Source organism: Siniperca chuatsi, linkage group LG2 (assembly GCF_020085105.1).
Source record: "Siniperca chuatsi isolate FFG_IHB_CAS linkage group LG2, ASM2008510v1, whole genome shotgun sequence".
In the NCBI taxonomy this organism is placed as follows: domain Eukaryota; kingdom Metazoa; phylum Chordata; class Actinopteri; order Centrarchiformes; family Sinipercidae; genus Siniperca; species Siniperca chuatsi.
The window spans coordinates 4,106,253-4,127,640 of NC_058043.1; the positions used below are offsets into that span (position 1 = coordinate 4,106,253).

The following is a 21,388-nucleotide window of genomic DNA, read 5'->3' on the forward strand; positions in this document are numbered from 1 at the left end:
ACACGTTTGGTTACAGTCATAAACACAAATGCATATGCACACGCATACTAAAACACACACATACTCATGAACACGCACTACACACCTGCTCACAGATGAAGACAGATACACACAGATAACATCACAAACTCAGAAATGTCCATTGTAGAAATATGTTTGCACACACAAAAACACACACACTACCAGACTTGCACACATGATAACAAGCACATGCACACACACACACACACACACACACACACACACACACAATTCGCTATTCGCCCCTTGTACTAGGCCTCTGCTTCATCCCTTGTGCAGCCTCTGAAAGCCATTAGTTTGAAATGGATATTTCACCAGAAAGGCAGGAACAGCAAAGAGAGAGAAAGAGAGACTCATCTTTGGTCATCAGCAATTATCTTTTATGAAAGCTGCCAAACGGGAGCTGGGGATAATTGGCCACGGCCCCCTTCACAGAAACATACATTTCCCTAATTGCGTATAATTGTTAAGTGAGTTCTTGGCGTGGAGGACGGAGGTAATTGCAGAGGGCCCCTGCGTTTGTCCTGACCGCTAAAGGAGCCCTCAGCCATTCATGAAGCCTCTCAGAGCGGAATTGAAAGACACACACACATGCAAGAGCCCACACACAAACAGACAAAGTAGTATTAAGTATATAAACACACCTCTACACACCTGTTAGAGCATACACACGCACAAGCACATACAGGCACATGCACACCTGCTAGATTGGGCGCACAGACACACACACACACACACAAACAGACATAGGGCAGAGAGAGACACATCTGGACTTATTAATGTGTACCAGTACACACGTATGCAAAGGAGGATGTAACCTCACATCTCTCACTCACTTTTCTGCTGTGTCAGCACAAGAAATGATCTGCCAGCTACTTTGTTAGAAAGTTAGCTGAAGTTTTCTTCCAAAGTATATCTACCATTTGGGGAAAAAAGTGACCCTCGGAGCAAATTACACTCCTTTTTAAAGGATAATAGGTATTTTCCTGAGGATTCTTTACAGACCTCAGCCCTCTTCTGCTAATGCTTTTATTGCCAAAATGGATATAAAGCACTCTGGAAATTAAAGCTTTTTAATGGCAGGTGCTCCACAGTGATAGTGATAGTGAATAATCGGGATAAGTGTAATTGTCAGATCAAACCAATCCCTGTTTTATCTGAATAAGGCTATTAATGTAAAAATGCACCTGCTTTAAGAGTTCAAATGACAATGTAGGGCTACAACAAAGACAACTGTCCCCACCTTTACAGATTGAAACCTTGTAGATTTGTGCTATTAGACCAAATTCAATTTGAATGATGGGTACACAAGAATTTTTATAAAAATCAACAACACCCAAATAGCAATTACAAATTGACAGAGAAAATTAAATTCAAACTTTCTCCAATATTACAGTGAGTGAGTGAGTCAAAGCTGGATTCCCCAATAGTAGATTCTTTCTTTCATCAGTTTGGTAAAAAGCTTCAAAACCAGCACAGTAAACAGTAAACAGCACACAAAAGTTTGTTTTTTTAAAAATCTTTTAGAAAAAGGTATTTATTTAACTATATCTGTGTTTCCAGCTCCTACCAGCTCGTTGTGAAGGAGGAGCGCAAGTCCAAGACCCGCCGTGCCACCTCCGAAGCCCCCGAATGTTTCTCTGCACCTGTCAGTTTCCGCAATGCCTCCATCTTGGACTCGCCCTACTACATCGCTGCTGAACTGCCCCCATCCAGCCTCACAGTTGTACAGCCATTCACGGTGGGAGACAACAAGAGCTACGGCGGTTTCTGGAATCCTCCGCTGTCACCAGCCAAGAGCTACAGCATCTACTTCCAGGCCATGAGCAGAGCTAATGGGGTGAGTCTCAAGACTCCAAAAGTACCTGTAATAACAGGAAAGAATTTTGTCAAGGGTACTTTGGCCAAATGAGATAAGTTGGAAATTATTTTTCAAAGAGTGATACAGATATATTAAAGCCACCATTAAATTAACATTGATACTTAATTTAAGTTTAGGTTTTATGCTTTTCATGTCAACAATGTGAAAACAAATAGAGGTATTCAGTATTTCCTTGTTCCCTTCAGGCCCGTATTAGATTCAACTTTATTGTCATTACACATATACAAGTACAAGGCAACGAAATGTAGTTTAGGTCTAACCAGAAGTGCAATAAGCAAGTGCAGGATATGAAGTATGTGCATACATGCAGGATAGAGCAGTATTATGAAAATATTTTACAACTGGTACTATGGGCATTATATACAGATAGCATTACTATAAACAGAAGTATACTGATGGATATGTACAATAATGAATTGGACTGGGCAGAATAGCAGTGCAATGAATATATGTGTAGAATTAGAACATTTCTGACTTTTGGCACCCCTAGACTCAAAAAAGAAGCTGTTGCAGATTTACCTGGATTGTCTCATTTTCTTCTTATAAACAAAAACCTATGCCATCAGACTAATTGGGGCCTTTAAAATTCTATAAAAAATCCAGGAAAACCTTGAAGCAATCTTTAAACACAAAGCAAACATTAAAAGAAAGCAAATACTAAAATCTTGCATGTTTGTCTAGAACTACTCACAATACTACTTGTCCTAGAGTGGGTGGAAGCTTTTAAAGGCTCATAACAGTTGTGTTAAGGGTAAATCATCTCAGGATCACAAATGGCAGAAAACTGCTGCTGCTGTTTCACACACCTCTCTTAGATGACTTTCAAGTACTTTTGGTCAGACTCAAATCAGTGATGTCACAGCAGGTGTCTAAGCATCAGCGATTGAGGTGAGCAGAGAGAGTAGCGCAGGAGCAGTTTGAATCACCCTCTCAAGGCCCTAGTCCAGTAAAGTGAATGTTATGTCACTTCTTCTCAAAAAAAAAAAGAAAAGAAGAAAACTCCCTCTGGGAATCTTCACTCCCAGAAATCCATCTGTCTGCTTGCTTCGCCTTTTTGCCTGGCAATTATACTGTCTGCAAATATAACAACACCCCGCCCATCTCCCCCACCTCTCTCCTTCTCATAACTCATTCACAACTTGAACTTGGCTTTGGAATTTCTATAATACTCTAAGCCCCTGTGTGGGTTGTTTTAATTTTCCACTGCCGTAACCACGGTAACTCGGCTTGGCGAGCAGGGCCGGGCAAGCTGGCTGACGCCATGATGTAATATCCTCCTCCAGAAGGCAGATTTCCCACAATGCACTCACACAGGGAGCGACGGGGGGGAGGGGGGGTTCTTGCATGATTGAACAAGCATGTGCGTGAGCCAATGAGGATGCATTTAAAAGTGTGCTTGTGCATGCCAATTGTGTGTATGCGTTTGCCTTGTATATGTGCAGACCCTAAATCCGGTCACATAAGAATTCCTTATTTGATTGGATCTCAGTCAATCCAATCAGTATGAGGTTTGTTTGGGTCATAGATTGGAGCATTGTGGGGGTGCTGGTGGGGGGTTGGTGGTAAAAAGTAAATAGAAAAGCAAATGGGCCTGTGCAGCGACCGTAACCCAGATGATTCGATATGGAAGTCAGGCATAAAAAATGGACACATTCATAAAACTCATGAATTTCTGCCAATAAATATATTTTTCCTGCACATTTCATCCACCCCAAAGAGAAACCGTTTCATATATATATTTTTATAATTTACCAGCTATTGCAACTAACAGAACTGTCTACTAGTTTTATTTTCTCCCTATAGAGAGAGATATTATATTTGCTCCAATATCGTCGTTAGTGTGTAACATTTAATAGAAATATGTTTGTAGATATTAGGGTTAGGATTAGGGCTAACATTTACAGTTGTTCAACAGTTGTCATTGCGCCAATGTAGACTGTTTAAATGAGACGGGTTGCGAACTGCGATCTCTGGTGTCATAGTTAGAAACTTTGTATGTCCAACCTCCTCCCAAAGAGGTTTTGGGGTGATATAACAACGTTACGCTGCTTCTGCATTATTAGCCTCACTAAAAGTATGAGCTGTATGGAAAAAAAGACCAATGCTGTCATTTCTTTGCTGAGGACAGTCTCTCTGATCCGCCTAGCTGTGTCTTTTCCTGCTCACTTCACAGGGACATCAATGTTCAGGGTCAGACACACAACAGTTGCCCTGGAGCTGGTAGACTTTCAGTGCCTTCCTCAAGGACTCATCAGCAGGGTGAATGTTTGTTGACAACAGCTTGAACCCAACTGGTCTGGTTGAAGGACATGTCTCCATCCACACAAAAGGACACTAAAGGTCTTGCACCAGTTTGTTTTTTATGTTTGGAAAGCTGCACTGGCCACAGAGAAATTAAATTGGCCAGTGAATCCACAGTGGCCAGTTGTCATTTGACTCTGAATAGACTGCTGAGCCCCGTCTCTGAACAAAGAAGAATGTCAGTATTTGAATAATTTATTCTCTAAATTCAATATCTCCATTATATACTGTTGCAGTAAGGATATGTGAAAGTGATATTTTGTCAATCACAAATTTAAGTTATCTGCAGTTCTCACAAAGTCCTGTAATTTGTTTAATTTCTTTGCTGTCAGTCATTTTGTGAGAGTAGGTGTCACTTTTTTTTCTCAAGCGGCAGATGTCTCATATTGGAACTCCTCATTTACATGTTAGAGGACTTGGCTAGTTTGTTGTAGTTTGATCCCATGGATGAAAGTCTGTTTCTCATTTTCTGCCTGTCTTGGATAATGCTGCTAGTTTTTTTCCCCCCTCTGAGCTAGACCTGTCAATCACGGAGAACGTCTCTCCTCCCTCTTTCGCTTTAATTTTCTGTCACTTTCTCTCTCAAGAACATTTAGAAGAAATTGTTCTCTCAATCCACCCACTTTCCATCTCATCATTGCTCACTGATGTTACCTCTGTCTCTCGAATAGGAAAAAAACAACACATTTTTCTCACTTCCTGTTCTCAGATTCTCTCAACTTTGTCCTTCTTTCTCTTCATTCCATGTCCCTCTGTTTGTTTCTTTGTCTGTCTCTTCTCCCCCTTCATCTTTTCCTCCTCTGCTCTCATTTTACCCTTCTCCCTCGATCTTTTGCCCTCTTCTTCTTTCTCCAGCTCTCTTTCCGTCCATCCTTCCTTCTCTTCATCACATGCTTCTTTCATTCATTTCCCTTCTTTTTCTTTCACCCTCATTCTATGCAGTACCTCCTTTTCTTGTTACCTTTCCATTTGCAATCTTGCTTAACCTCCTACCTTTTGCGATTTTTTCTTTCTCCATCTCTCTCTTTTCTCCTTCTTTTCCATCATCACCTCATCTTATCTCACTCTTCTTTCTTTCCTTTCACCCCTCCATGTCTCCTTTTCTTGCTTCCTTTCATTCCCACCTGTTTCACTTGCCCTCCCCTCAACTTTTTCCTCACTCTCTTTCCTTTCCTCCCCCTCTACTTTTCATTCCCTCCTTCTCCTTAATGTTCTCCTTGTCCCTCTACCTCACACACCTCTTCCTCCCTTTTCCTTTTCTGCTTTTTTCTTTAACCAATCTCTCTCTCTCTCTCACTCATACACACACTCTCTCTTTCTCCCTCCCTCTTTACCTCTCTCTCCCCCCTCTGGGGTGACATCAGTCTGTTGCCAGTCTCTCATCTCCCATCACTGTGCCAATTAGTCAACGCTCCGCACATTAAAACTGCTCACTAACAGCAATCTTGATTTCTCCCTCAATGTCGTGTGATGTCACACACACATACATGCACACACACACATTCACAGACACAAAACACCCACATTTAAGGCAAACACACGCACAGACAAGAATAAAGTGCCTGGGGCTGTAAGTAAGAGAAGTAAGAGCAAGAGTGATCTGGGACTTAGGGATGAGGAGCAATAGAGGGAGGGGGAATAAAAGTCTAAAAAAAAGTGAAAGAGACATTAAAGAAGATATAATACTGGAGGCAAAGATGGAGGCCAGCAGGGGGGTATGGAGGACATGGTTTGCAGACTGAAAGAAACCCCAATATGATATTTAATGGTTTTAGACCTTTACATAAAGTCCTCCAAACTAAACGACAAATAGGTTGTTTGGCAAGGCCTCTTAGTTCCAGTTAAAGGAAACTTTAAGGCTGGAGAATTTAGTGATATTTTAGAGAACAGCTTCCAACTTTGTGGCAACAGTTTGGGAAAGGCCCTTTCCTGTTTCATTATGACAAACCAGGTCCATAAAGAAATGGTTTACCCAGTTTGCCTGCATAGAGCCCTACCCCATCCAACACCTTAGGGATAAAGTGGAATGCTGACTGCAAGCCAGGCCTTATCACCCCAAATTATTGGGAGCAAGTCCCTGCAGCCTGGTTCCAGGTTCCAGGTTCAAGTGTCGACATACGTTCAACCTTATACCTGGCTGTGCTGATCCCTCGAGAGTGTCTTGAGGAGGCAAAGAAGGAAAATAAGCAAAAATGGGGAAATGAGAGGGACAGGATCATTGATGAAAAATAGGGGATGAGAAGAATAAAGCGTGAGTGTAGAAAGATGGAGGAAGGGTGAAAGAAAGGGAGTAAAGAGATTTAAAGGGGAGGAGTAGAGAGAAGTTGTGTGGACCAACTTCTTACTCAACACAGTTTAATGGATAATATACAGGATGTGAAATTAAGGGAAAATTCATGGGAGGACAGAAGAAGAGACGGACAGATGAGGAAGCTGGGAGATCGAAGGAGGAGGGAGGGAATACACAAAAGTGCAAATTGTTGGAGGAGAAACAGAGGAGGATGAAGAAGGCGAGGAGAAATGGGGCGAGAAATGACATGAAACAAAAGGAAACGGTGGCACACACGAAAAAACTCGCCCCCTGCGCTGTGAAAAATGCAGCCAGACACCTTTCTTGACAAGTAAAAAGCCTCAGGGGTTGGCCAAGGTACTCTGACAATCAACGTCATTCACACACACACACACACACACACACACACCACACCATGCAAGCCTCAGAGTGCAGATTTTGTAGGTTGTAGGAGAGAGACATCAAGAGAGATTCTACCAGCTGATAGTCAATGTCAATCAAAATGCTCAAAAATAACTTGCCTTTGGCTTGTGGGCAGCTGTGTGTAGGAATTTGTGGACACACATTTATGTACGTGTGTGTACATGCACATACAGACTTTAAGATCAGAAACAGCCACCAGTCAAACTAAAATGTGTAAGGATTATGTATATGAACCTTTCATGCCTTTGTGTGTGTATCAAGAGAGTTTTTGGTACCAGAAAGCGCCGTTAGCAAAACTGAAGTTGTTAAGAAACAAATAGAGGAGAAAGACAGATAGTAAGAAAGAGTGTGAAAGAGTTGCAGGAAAAAAAAAAGTTGCTACCCTGGCTGCCTTGGGTTGCCTGGGAACCCCAGCAGCCAATCACAGTATCCAGAAGTCAGACAGAAAACACAAATGGTTGGAAATCCTGCCTGTCAGTCAGAACACTGACCCAACCAACTGTTTGATGGTAAGAAAGAAAGAGAGAGGGAGGAGAGCAGGGAAGATGGAAAGATAGATAGATGGAGAGAGAGCTCACCCACACAGCAGCTGCATCTCCTATACACACTTAGTATTCTTGTCAGGCCCGACAAAGTTAACTACTACACACACGGAAACACACACACTGTGTCTCCAGTGTCTCCACCATAAACAACTCCCCCCTTCTCGTCTCTCAGCCTCTCTGGATAGAGGCAGGGCAATAAATTGGCCTTACATTTATTAACTTTGCTTCTTGCAACCTCCTGAGGTTTAGCCTATTAGCATGAGCGAAGACGAGGCAGCGCTTCTATTCACAATGACTGTGAATCCAGAACAGCCGGGCCTCTAAATGGACGATGAATAGGCACGATAGGGCCAATTTCTAGAAAACACAAGTCACTGGTGCTCAGGGAACTGATCTTATTCCCATGGTGGCTTTTTGTAGGATATACACCACACTTAGGATGGGATACTCTGCCCTTATGATAGGCATATCAAAGAAGTAGAAACTTCAGACATCTTTTACTGCTGAGGCCTTATGTGAAACTTTATCCCCATGCATTACATATGCATGGGTTCATTGAAAAGTTAGATATGGTCAATTGACTTTTAAAGTTCAATATCATTCTTTTACAGTGTCTAAGGTTTATGTATTTGCTGTTCACTTAGAGTTTGTTTTACAGAAGAATCGTATATAATGATAGAATGCACAAAACAACGAAGTGTCTCTTTAGCAGGGTGCAATAATGCAATATTTCAAATGAAATCAATCTATAACAAGAAAACATATGTATTAATTACATATAACATCCTGAATCAGTTGTCAGTGAAATGGCACGGGTTCTCAACAAGTAAGTAGGACAAAACACACTGATCACTGTTTGAGGCCACCTGTGTGTGTGTGTGTGTGTGTGTGTGTTAGCATTCATTCTCAGTTTCTGAACAAGTTGCCTACAATCAAATTGTACCAGTGAGAGAATCATTCATTCATTCAGACAGACAGACAGACAGACGGAAAGCAGACAGAGATGTAATAGAAGCAGGTGTGTTTAGTCTTGTGGAGAGATCCAGCTGAGAGACTCACACCATCCATCATCCACGAACATTCATCTTCCCTGCTCTTTAACTTCATAAGCCAGTTCCTAGCATATACCCATGCACGCACGCACACACACACACACAGGCACACGCAAAGACAGATGCATTAGTATGCAGGCACAAGCACAAAAACTTGACAATAACAAAAATTTGGCATTTGAACAAAAAAAGGGTTCAAACTGATTGATTGTGAAAATGAAACACATGATGGTAAAAAAAATAGCAGGAAATCCACGTTCACATAATGCAGCCACAATATTTTAGAAACACTGAATAATAAACTGTATTCACTCTGTCTCTCAGTTTGCTCTGTGTCATCTTTCTCCATCATGTTCTGACAGTGTGACACCTACAGGTAGATGTCACATTATCATGACACAGTTCATCAATCAACATGATCAGTTTTGAGCGCCGCAAGCTGATTTTCTGGCTACTTGCTTGTGTGTGTGTGTGTGTGTGTGGGGGTTCAGCTAAACTTACCTGAACACCTTCAGTCAATAGACACATACAAGCTAAACTCTTATCTATCAATATACCCAGCAGTATATAATATACCCAGTTTAATTCAAACTGCTAATACTGTATGTAGCCTATATTTTTTATGTTTTATCACCACAGAATTACTAGGTAACTGCTAAAGTATGATAAGGTTGTCTGACATTGACTGTGGTTAGTTATTGGTTTGATTAATGGTCTACAGTCTAATAATGTGTGATTGTATTGATTACTGACGGTGGCTGATCAGGCTAATTATCAGATAATTGTACTCAGTTTGTAATGGCAGTATGCAGTAAATAATTGCCCTTTGTGTGCGTGTTTTTAAATCACTTTCCTAATTAAACATGATGTGCTTGATGGTGTTATTAATGACTCCTGATGAAACTTGAAAGCTCAGCGTTCTTGTTGCCCTTTAGCTTCCCTTTTTAACATTTATTCACCCAGAAAAAGCTAATATTTATCTGTATAATATGGCCTCGTCTTTGTATTTACAGATTTCGGATTTTATTTGTTTAGTTTTCAGATACATTTTCAACATTCATGAATGACCATAATTATAACAATACAACATCAAACACAAGTTTAACACTACAATTTGTGAAAAAACAAATTTTATTGGGGACCCGCTCAAATGACCACCTGTGGGTCCCGGGGACTCACTACATTGAAAATCTATCGACATCACTGTGCTACATGCACTTACATATTGTGTTTTTTTTTTAACTTCTCAAAAATAAAAAGTTCTACTATCGTTTCAGCAACCAGAATACATCTGAAACATACGCCTTATAGATTTCAACTCCTAAAACAGGTTCTTTTGTGTTTTAAGGTTTCATTTGCCAAAGAAAATATATTCAATATTAATATGACCAGAAAAGGCCAAAATTAGAAGAAATATTTATTAAATGGGCAGTACCTTGGGAGTGATTTTGTTCAAACGCTTAAGTGACAAGCGTCAGTGTCTGCAGTTGCTGTAGTAATCGTCTTTGATGAAGACAAATGTGAAGGAGGCCACATGTGAAGGAGGCCATTCTCTGTATAACAAGTGGGGTAGATATGTACACTTACTGGTGACAGCACATTATGGAGGGAAGAAAGGAGGAAAAGACGGGAGCAGTGAAGAATGGTACGAGCTGGAAAAAAAAAAACCCCACATGCCTCTTCAGGTGGTGACAGCCCAACAGAAAGAGAATGACAGGTACAGTGGAACCACAGGAATGTGTGGAAGTGTGAGGAACAGAAAAAGGAGGGCACTGGAAGCACATATAGGCCCGATGGAACAAACAGTTATGGGATAGATAGAGACAGAGGTTGAGAGAGAGGTTACGACCTGCCCTGTTAGCACTCGTTTGGTGACGTACATTTATAAGACTACTGATAAGATTAATAATAATAATAATTTTTTGTATTTTTACAGATATGTTTTGAAAGTGCTATTAATTCACTCTTTAATGTTTTCATTTTTTAAGTTTTATTACAAATCATATAATTATGATAATGAGTATTCCTTCACAACATGTTTATAATACATCCATGAAGGAGCATTGAAAGAAAGTAATTAAGAGAATAAAGTTGATAAAACAAGATAAAGTGAGAGTGAAGGAAATGGAGGAATAAAGTAATGTGGGGAAGAGATTGGCTGTAGATTCTGTAGGTAATCCATTAATATGAGCATGGATGACCTACAGAATACATGATTGGCTGCAAACAATATGTACATGTATACTCCCACTTGAATGAAGGTGTGTGCAGTGTGTATGCACACCATGCTTCGATTATGAGTGTGTATGAATTGAGGATGATGGATCTAATCAGTGTCTTAACACAATAGCTTATTGACCCTGATATTAATAATGTGTTTGTACATGTGTGTTTTGAGACTAATCAAGCTGATCAGTGTATTGCAAAATAGGACAAAATAAGAAACTAATAACATGGTCTCGTGATCTCATTGATCATCTTTAAAGACTAATAGCAGCATGATCTGTATATGAGCAAGGTGTGAGTTTACTATTACAGGGTTTAGCATGTTTTACTCCATTAACTACAAATTGAAAACAATTTTAATTATTGCTTAATATTTTCTGAACCATGACATATTATTCTAAATTGATATCCTTGTTTTAAGACAGCTATTGGTTTCTACTCATTTCAGTTAACTATAAAAAACCTGGTTCACTCCTTTTAGGTAACCTATAGTGAATAATACCTGGAACCTTTATTAGTTTCAAGGACACTCGGTCCTTGAAACTAATAAAGCTTTTCTAAACAGCCTTTCTAATGCAATAAATTTAGTTACATAATCCTTTTTACAGCATCAGTGTTTGTTTACTGTTTGTCTTGTGATTTGATTTTCTCACATTGCTAACTGTCCACACAATGCTTTGTGTTCATGAACGTTAGAGCATCTTTGAATGCACCACAAAGAGTTTTGAAAATGGTCTTTACTCACACCAACACTACTCTGCAAAAGACGCTCTGTGTTTGACAAAAAAAGTAACTAAAGCGAGCTGCTCATATTAATGGATTACCTACAGAATCTTCAGTATTGAGAATATTCAAGTTAGTTGGTTAAAAAAACTAAAAACCAATTGCTGCTTGGAAGGAAACTTATATTGGGTGCCCAGCAATCAAAGAGTAATGGCAAGTTGTTGAGTGGCCAAGGCTTGCAAAAACACAGGCATGGTCTTTTGTGCTCCTTCCATCAAAGATGGCTGACCCTGCTGATTTGAAACATCCCACTCAGAAACTAAACTCTTCCAACAATTATTTAAAAATTGAACATGTGATTCTGTTCGAGGGATTTGTCCTACCTAAACAGTCTGTCTATCTTTCTCTTCTCCTCACAGGAAACCAAAATCAACTGTGTCCGCCTGGCTAACAAAGGTATGAGCACCCTTCTATTGATACCCAGCATGCACTTACAGTAATGACGATATGATATTATTTTTATGTCAAATTTAACTTTTAACTTCTAATGAAGTAATGTATTACTTGACCCCCTAGATGAGAATTACAGTGTTACAAGTTTGTTAGATGAGATGAACACACACATACACACACACTCTATTAAAAGAGGTGAAGCCACAACCTTAACCCAGGCAACTCCACATCCTAACCATGTTACCCTGCATGACTTCATTGCATAGCAGTCTCTCTCTCCATCTCTTCTCTCCTAATCTTTCTCTTTTATTGCCCTTCTCTGTCTCACATTCTCCCTATTTTTCCTCTATACTGCTCTCTCTTTTTCCATCTCATACCACATCCATGTTGCTCATCAGTGTATAAAGTGGAACATCAGGGCCATTACATACAGATTGACCGCCTTCATTAAACCCGATGGATGGAGGCTAAAGTGTTAGCCGCAGAACCGATTTCATCCTATTCTGTTTTGCTTTCCCTATGTCTCCCATCTTTATTTGCTGCTCATCTCTGGCAAATACACCCATTTGTGTGCCAGGCAATGTGCTTGAAAGCTTTTCAGCTTGCTATTGATTTTCCTCACCTTGTCTCTTTTTTCAGTTTTATTTTTTTCATCTGCATCAAACATTGATTTGATTTTTCCACATCTCCTTTCTCTTTTTTTTGTCTCTCGCTCTCTTATTATTTCTCGTCTGCATCAATCATTTATTGCTCATTTGTGCACATTGTTCTCTTCTATATCATTCTTTTTTTCTTGCTCTATCCATTTCCAGCCTGTTTTTTTTTGAGTCGAATGTACTGTGGGTGCAGGTCTACAGTTTGTAGACACTGCTCTCTGTCTGTCTGCATGTGTGTGTGTGCTTGGGAAAAGACATGCTTTTAACTTTGTGGCTGTCTTTCATTTGACTAAATGCTAACTTTTTTCAGTATGTAAAATTATCAGTGTTCCCAAAACAAACTTCAATTCTACTTGAAATGCACTTTTTGAAAGTTTTGATATGTGGGCAGTGTTCTAAGGCAATGCAGATGGCTAGTTTTGCAAATGCCTATGACTAATTTATTTACGATACCTGATTTCAGTGATAAATGCCACTTGTCTGATTCAGTTTGTTCTAATCAGTGAAATCAGCTGGTGCACTTTTTGATCGGAATACAAAACCTACAGGCAGTAATTTGGGGCAGAATTAAGGTTTAGTTATACAATCATCTGTCAAAGGCAGAGAATCAAATTCGAGTGAAACTCAACAGACAGAACCAAAGAACCATGTTTTTGGCCAGGTTATGGCCGAAAGGCCTTCAGTTGAAGTGTACAATAATCATGCCTAGCGCTCTTACTGCTAACTGAAACCATAATCTGTACATTTTATCCAGGATGACCTTCCATGTGCAAAGTAGACTAAGCCCTACTAGCCTATAGCTGACTAGGTAAGGTAGTTGGCCTTTCTTTTGGCCTGCTAAGATTCTATTTATGCGTTGCCATTCTTTTAAACTAGTGCCATTGCTAGGTGTCTATTGATGTTTGTCAAAGGATGTGGTCCTTAAGACCTGGTCAGCTTTTTTACCACTGTTCTACATCAGTGCATACTGTATATTAAATTGTGGGTAGCCATAGCAACAAAACCTCTGCTTGATGCTGCCTTGCCAGATTATAACTTGCACTGAAACAGGTCTAACCACACACTAGTCTGAGCACAATCAAACTTTAGAAATTGATTATGATTTGAACACAGTCTATCTTGTTTTCCTTTTGTAAGTGACCACTGTATACATGTGATAATACACGCCTAGGTTTCCTGATAAAGAAAACAATAGACTCTGAAGGAAACTCTGCTTATTAACCGTTGCCTCATCCATTGCTTTGGTATATCAATAGACTTTATCATGTATTATTGCTTATTTGCAATTTAATGTGTGTTTCCTTGCTTGCTATCTGAAAACATGGTTCTTTGGCTTAACCAACTGATGTTGAAGTTAGCCAGTGATATTATTTCTGCACTCTGCCTCTGAGAAATGTTGACTGGAAATAGATAAAACCTTTTTTTAATGGCTTATGGTTGACTGCCACCCTGTCACCATGCAAACCATTCAACGTTTAAAGCTTATAAGGAAATGATCTGCAGGGAAATTATTTGAGTAACAACAGTGAGGGTAAATTTAAGCCACCTAGTTGCCTCAGTGTAGTTGCTGTAAACTGCTGTAATCTTTTATCTAAAAATCAACAAATTATTTGTTCTTAACCTTGATGAAAGTATTAACCGATCTGATTTTGTCTCCGGGTGAACTAAACCTTTGGAGCAGAACCCGAAGAACAGATTGTGTCCTCGCACCAACTTTGCCACGCCACAAAGTTCATACTTTTATTTTTCTTTCAACCATCACTTCATTTTTTTTCTCTTCCATTTCCTACTCCCTTTATTTTTATTAACCCGTCAAGCCAAGGTGAGAGACTCAACAGACTAAAGACTACATCTGCATTCACTGACTCACTCTTTGGTAATAAACATCCTCACCAGCAACACATCTGTTAGGCCTTTACCTGGTAATGGGCCAGTAGAGATGCTCATTGACGCTTACTTCCTGGCAGTACAACCAGTCATATCCCAGTTCACATCTTGAGTGCTAGTTGTCGTATTGATCTTAATGTTATAGTGCTATCTCTCACCACTGCAATTTCTCTCCTCTAAGACAGATTGTGCAATTGTAAACCAGGGAGATCTAAACCTTGATGAAATGGATAAAGAAAAGTATACGTCTTTTTTTCTTAGACTTTTTTCTTCTTTCTTTTCCTTTTTTGTTGTTGTTTGTTTTCTCTCTTCCCTCTCTTTCTCATGCTTTCCGGCGGGGACGTGCGGCCCTTGGCCTTAGTGGTAATAGGTAGGGGACAAATAACAACGCCGTACATTCTAGTCATCCCAAGCGAAGGTGATTATTTCTTTATAGGTAGAATATTTTCTTCCCTATGTTATATTTTTTCATCACAGTACACCCATAAACACAACATAAACCCTGTTTCATTTTGGTTGTCCCCTGCCCTCCCCTCCTTTTCCTCCTCCGTTTGTTTCTTGACTTTTCTCTGTTTTTACTCTTTGGTTTTTGTCTTTCCTTCTCATCGCCATCTTACTACATTTGTTTGCATGTCTGCTCTGCTTCGAGTGTCTCTGGCTGTGTTTGAACCTCCTCTCTCTGTCGTGCATCCACACACACACACACACTGACACACACTCTCTCTCTCTCTCTCTCACACACACACACACACACACACACACACACACACACACACACACACACACACACACAGAGAGCAGTCAATAGCCTCAGTATTTGGACAGTAAGCTGGCATTAGACTTTGTCTTGTCTTCTAATCTACAATGCGGTAGACTTTCATATGAAAAAGAATGACTAAAAATTAATCAAAAAGAAAACGAGAGCTGCGAACTAAATTTGTCTTTGGATCTTTATTGCTCTCTGTCAGATAAGTTACAATACATATGCTATTTTCTGTAAGTATTGGTTGTTTATGTGGTGGATTGATTTCAAAGGTGTTTGGTTTTGGTTGAGCCCTAAACTGAACTCTTTCAATCTACTCAACACCATCATCCACTGATGTCTGATGCCACTTTCCTCAAATCACTCCTCCACCACAATACACACCCTGCAACTCATCGCATACCATCATGCATTTACGATAGGTCCCTGACATTTGTTGTGACAATCAAATAGTGAGCATACCTACATTTCAATTGTTTGTCACACTCACAGCAAAGCATTTGAACTGTTGTAAATGGGAGGACAAGGACACTGAACCAGCCATCTGTTTTCTACCTTTATGTTCATTGAAAAGAAGTGGCCTTACATTTGAAAGAAAACATACTTCACGTTTTAATTTGTCTCTATGATCATCAAAATATTTTCAAACCACTGACCTTCATGCAATGCCACAATGAATAAGGCATTTAAATACATACATGGGTTACAGTCCAAAATAAGATATCCAACCTTTGCAAGATGTGACACCAATTACTGTATGTCACTAATACCTGAGAAAAGAATTGCTTTGATGTAACGTAAAATCAAATTTTAGCTATCATGAGACCTTGAGAGAATCAAACTGATTACAACAAAAAGTACTTTACTGTAAAATAATTTCATGTATTAACTTTTTAATACAGCCCAGTTCTTTAAAATCCAATCCCCCTTGTGCAATATAAACACATGAGCTAAACATTGTTTACTGGACTGGATTTTATTTCGCAATGCAGAGATGTGACAGCAGAATATGAATGTCATTCAGCAATATAACAATCAGAATGTTGACTTGAACAATGGGAACGCAACAGGGAATCAGTCAACAGCAAGCATATTCGTAAACTGCTGTCACAGTTCTTTGTCAAGAATACGATATGACTTCACATGAATACATAACACTTATTGTCCTGAGGGAAAGTGAGGTTGCAAGGCCCTGCACGAAGAATTATGCATACTATGCACAATAGCAAACACTAGTGAAATCCTAAATTGAATAAATATAGATTGTATTCTTATCAAGCGTGGTTGCTTACCTCAATGTAGATGAAAGCAGCAAACCTCTGGGTACATTAAAATGGTATTTCATTTCAGTGCTGAACATTGTACAATTGCTTTTTAACACTTAATACATTATACTTATTAAATAATAAATGAATAAATCATTGCATTTCTTGTGTACAGTGGACCATCTGTCTACACTGATAAGTGATTCATCATTTATAGTACTACTAAAATAAAGGAAAACTGCAATAAGTCTGTGGGCAACATGCACCACTTTGATGCATCTTTTTACCCTCATCCACTCAGTATTACCTGTGTTCAGTACTTCTCTAAGCATTCTCATTCAGCACTTTACAGCTTTGCCAGTGACAGCAGCTAGCTAACTCACTGTTTAACCCACTTTATATTGTCTAAGCCTAGGAGGACTGAAACATAATATTAATGGCTCTACTTTGACACCGTGTCTGGGCTGAGATCGACTCACCTTCAGTTTCGTCAGTTTTAACGGTGAAATCAGAAAGTGCAATTTGTTGGAGCTTGTTTCTTCCTCAGCAGCCTGTCAGCTCTTGTTCTGCTTACTCCGAATCAAAACAAAACACCAAACACTTGCCCCAAAACCTACACCAAAAGTTTTAAATGGACAGTTACCCTAACTTTACAAATAGAAAAGATAGTTGCACTACAGTATTAAATACAGTATCTTTTGGCAGTCTGGCAAATGTGACTCTTTTGAAGTCAGTCCACTTTTTGACCATATTGATTTGAATGTGAAACGAACACAACCCTGGTTTTATATCACACTTTGTGCAGCACCAGCCAGGTGGCAGAAGTCCCACTTTGTTCATCCTGCTTCAGTCCTTCAGAAATGTGTTTTTCAGTTGTTACGCAATAAAAACAAAGTAGTCTATTTAACACAAATATGTAAGGCTGAGTTTACACAGCAGTTTAAATTTTCCCATCTCCATTTCATTCCTTTTACAAGAGACACAAGGCCTGCAGTGTGAATGCAGCTGGTTACCATACCATTTTTAATGGTTTGGTGGCTGAAGGGAAGTAAATTTCCAAATGATGCCTTTTTGCTCATTGCGGCAAACATGCAGCAGAAAGCACGCATTGATAAGTGGGACTTCTACATTGGCAGTGTATGAATGCTCTGCACGCATTTAGGTTCTGTAGCTCACAGGAGCATCAAACCCACCTCTTGTCATCCATACACGGGTATTATATGTCAGCTTCAATTCCCATTATCATTAGTCCTGAGGTCGATTATAATTGGTGGTGTACAGAGTCTTGTTGTAACTGACTCTGGCGCTGTGCAATACTGATGCAACATGTGGCTTGCTATCTGTGTATGTGTGATGTAAGTGTGCGTGACTGAACTGCAAAAGTTAAACGTTGAAGGAATCGTATCTGAATTACCTTCGTCATTGACCTACACACTCTACCTCTCACACACACAAACCCACACACAAACACACACTGTTCTTTACAACCTATCCTCCTCATATTTTCCCGGCATCACCAACTGCTGCCTGCTTGCTGCTTAGTGAGTCAGTTTGCTCTCTGAATTTGCAACAGATTGAGTCAGACTGAAAAAAAAAAAAAAAAAAAAAAAAACTTCTCAGGGGTGTTTTTAGGTGAATATCTGACAATGATGTGACATTTTAAGGGCACAATACCACTCAGCAATGGATTAAATATTGTTCAAGCTGTACAAGGAGCACACGGGGTTCGACTGCAACTACAGCTGACAGAGAAATAGAGAAAGAGGGAGACTGAGAGACAGAGAGAGTAAAAGAGAAAGAGGCCATATTCCAGAGAGGAAAATAAATAAAACCCAAGAGACAAGGAGATGATCAAAAACCAAGAGAGACAGGGTGACAGAAACTGACTTGAACATAGTCAGAGAAAAGAAAAGAAAAATCCAGCAGTGGAGTCAGACTCAGGCTCAAGGATTTTTTTTTTTTTTTTCCCCCCGTCAGCTGTAGCATTGTGTATGCAGACAGGTGTACCTGCCTCGCTCTCCACCAGACAGACATCGTGGCGAATTGTTGTCTTATGCTAAGTTCGCCCTTCCAACTCCGCCATGAATTTTCCATCTGCTCCGCAGCACAGCGACAAAATGTTAAATTGTCCCTGCGTAAATCTTAGGGGCCAGGTCGTAAAGTACTCACCAGCATCTGGGGATAGAAAGGAGGAAAGAGGGATGGATGAAAGGAGGGAGGGAGGGAGGGAACGACATGAAGAAAAAAACGAAAGGAAAGGAGTGTGAAATAAACATTAAAGAGAGATGGAAAAAGCTGGGGAACATCGCAGAAAATGGGTAGATAGATATATAGATTGATTAGGTTTTAACAAGGAGACTCAGGATGAACTGTGAAATTATGAACTTTTGAACTCACTGCTGAATTCAGTGGGGTGTTGTTGCTGTTTCAAAATCGAGTCGGGCATCCAGGCAACCATTAAAGCCATTCTCTTAAGTAAAAATGGCTTTGTGAAAACTCTAATTCAGAGTCAGATTGTGCTCTTGTCTGGCCCTGTGGTTAAAAAAGAGCTTTGTTGGATTTGAAGATCACCATGACTTTGATGAAAATTTAAATACCTTAACTTTTCAGTATTTTACATTTATGTCTTAATTGCTGTAATATACTGTAGGTAATAAACTGCATATTTTACTTAGAATACAAGATTGTGATGATAAGCACTTTGTTGGAAAACAGCAATGGCATTGCAGTGATGTTGCTAGGTACGCATCCTGCATCAAAACCTGAAAGGACGCAGTAAACTCACTATCGACACATCCAGGCAATGCACCCTATTTTTTTCCCTGACAATGCTTCATTGTGAACAACAAATACATGTTGAAATCATATAAATAAACTAAAGAAACCTCGCAGTCACAAATCTTGGTGTAATTTATTATCAGGCTATGTCAGGGCTGAGCACACACACAAACACACACACGGAACGCAGTCAGAAGAGCAGAGAGGCGGTGGAGAAAGACATTTTACTCTGAAGTGAAAAAAACAGGCTAACACATCTTGAGTTGTTACTAATATGACTTCATTCCAGGTGGCTTTGTCTTTGGGGACTGTTCCACAGACACCAGTCAATGATATTCATTCATTATCATTCAACTTTTATTTAAATTGCGAGGAATCATTGAGGGCATGCCCTCATTTTCAATGATGTTGAGAGTACAAAACAGAATAAATGCACTCAAAAAATAAGTAATGAGAAAACAAACAGACAGAAAGCAACAGAACGCAGTTAAAAGTTACTGTTAGAGACCCAACCTTTTCATACAAGATGCAATGATGAGTTAAATAACTGTCACCGGTAATAAATCTTAGGGCAGATAGATAAACTGAAACCAGAGGTTTAAGAGTGGAGGCAGAGGCGTGTCATAGATAACATCACCATAGTCCAATACAGACAAGAAGACGGCCTATTGCAGTTCCTTCTGACAGCAGATGTCAATTAATTAACTGAATAGTTTAAGCTATAGCATTTTGTCATGAAATTCTTTGTCTGAAGTCAAATTCCTGATTGCATAGTCTCATGGAAGTTGCACACTGTTGCACAGCAGTCTGTAGCTTTAAATTAACTGCAGCTTTAAACTGAAAGAATGGCACAGAAAGCTCAAATTATAAAGCTTGGAGCAGCTGTTTTGTTCTTGCATTCATGATATGATTATGCTATGGTTGTGAATCAGTTTTGAGCACTCTTCATAGAAAAGTTTTACATTCTATTTCACATTGTCAGGTATGCTGTCAATTATATTTTGCATGCTTGGCATTTATGGAGAAAGTGATGAGTTACCCTGAGTTGAATTAGATTTTAGTATAAATCTACTGTTCTGATAACAGCTTCATAATTGAATTTCTTCCTGTGCGTTTATTGCAAGTCACTCAGAATGAGTTAGAGATTTGCAATTTGTCACCTTTTTGGTTCCAGGTTGGTTTTTTATAATCTCAAGGCCATACCTCCCTGCCAGCCTTTCTGCTTTTGTGGCTGTCAGTTTACAGCAGCTGTGTCCTAACATGCAATTCACTTTGGCCTTTGGCTGTGTTACCTTGTCAGAAACAAATTCCCTTCAAGGGGGAATCAAAGTTCTATTCGAACTCAATGTGTTTGTGTATCCCCGTAATTGATTTGGTCAACATGCGACATGTTGCAATGCATTTTGGGATTGTTTTCAGAAAATGGTTACAGCGGGGATATAGAAGCTGTCATGTAGCTGTCAACAGATGTGGAATGGAGAAAAAATGGATGATACATACAGTATAATACACACACTCTTACGAACACGCATAACCGTCAAACACTCACAAACAGTAATATTTGGGCAATGAAATACTTCATCACTTTTTATGTAGGGGATAGTACATATTGTCAATATAATACTCACATACCAGATGATGAAACATTTAAGTTGTTTTAATTCTTAAAAGCTCTAAAGTACTTCAACATTAATGTCGACATTAATAGAAACGTGTGTGTGTGTGTGTGTGTGGGAGAGGGGAGAGAGAGAGAGAGAGACACACACACACACACACACACACACACACACACACACACAGAGAGAGAGAAACGGAGAGGCAACTGTAAGCATTGTCCATTGTTCAAGTTATGGAGAGTAAAGATATGTTAATCCATCATCTGACCACACGCCCTTTCAAACACACATGCACCCCCACACCCACATACACATTTAAACTTACATGCAACCCCAACGTGCACACAAATTAATAGATATGCGCATGCACTGACACACACACAAACACACGGAGCACTGCGGCAGCATAGTTCAGATTAATAATCCTGTTAAACACACTCAGCCATGCTAACGCTAATCCACAGAGGATGCTCCCCGCAGCTGCTGACAAACAATACCTAAAAACTA

General features: G+C 39.6%; 1 protein-coding gene across 14 annotated transcripts in view; it reads left to right on the forward strand.

Moving 5' to 3' along the window:
- ptprt (protein tyrosine phosphatase receptor type T) overlaps nucleotides 1-21,388 on the forward strand; it is a 341,042-nt gene that overhangs the window by 191,944 nt on the left and 127,710 nt on the right. For 7 of the 14 annotated variants that reach the window (XM_044221198.1, XM_044221225.1, XM_044221272.1 and 4 more), the window contains exons 14-16: nucleotides 1,585-1,861; nucleotides 11,883-11,919; nucleotides 14,821-14,877. In XM_044221198.1, the coding sequence (XP_044077133.1) occupies nucleotides 1,585-1,861; nucleotides 11,883-11,919; nucleotides 14,821-14,877 (371 nt within the window). The remainder of the gene's footprint in view (nucleotides 1-1,584; nucleotides 1,862-11,882; nucleotides 11,920-14,820; nucleotides 14,878-21,388) is intronic. The other 7 variants (XM_044221254.1, XM_044221262.1, XM_044221294.1 and 4 more) reach the window with 3 other exon arrangements.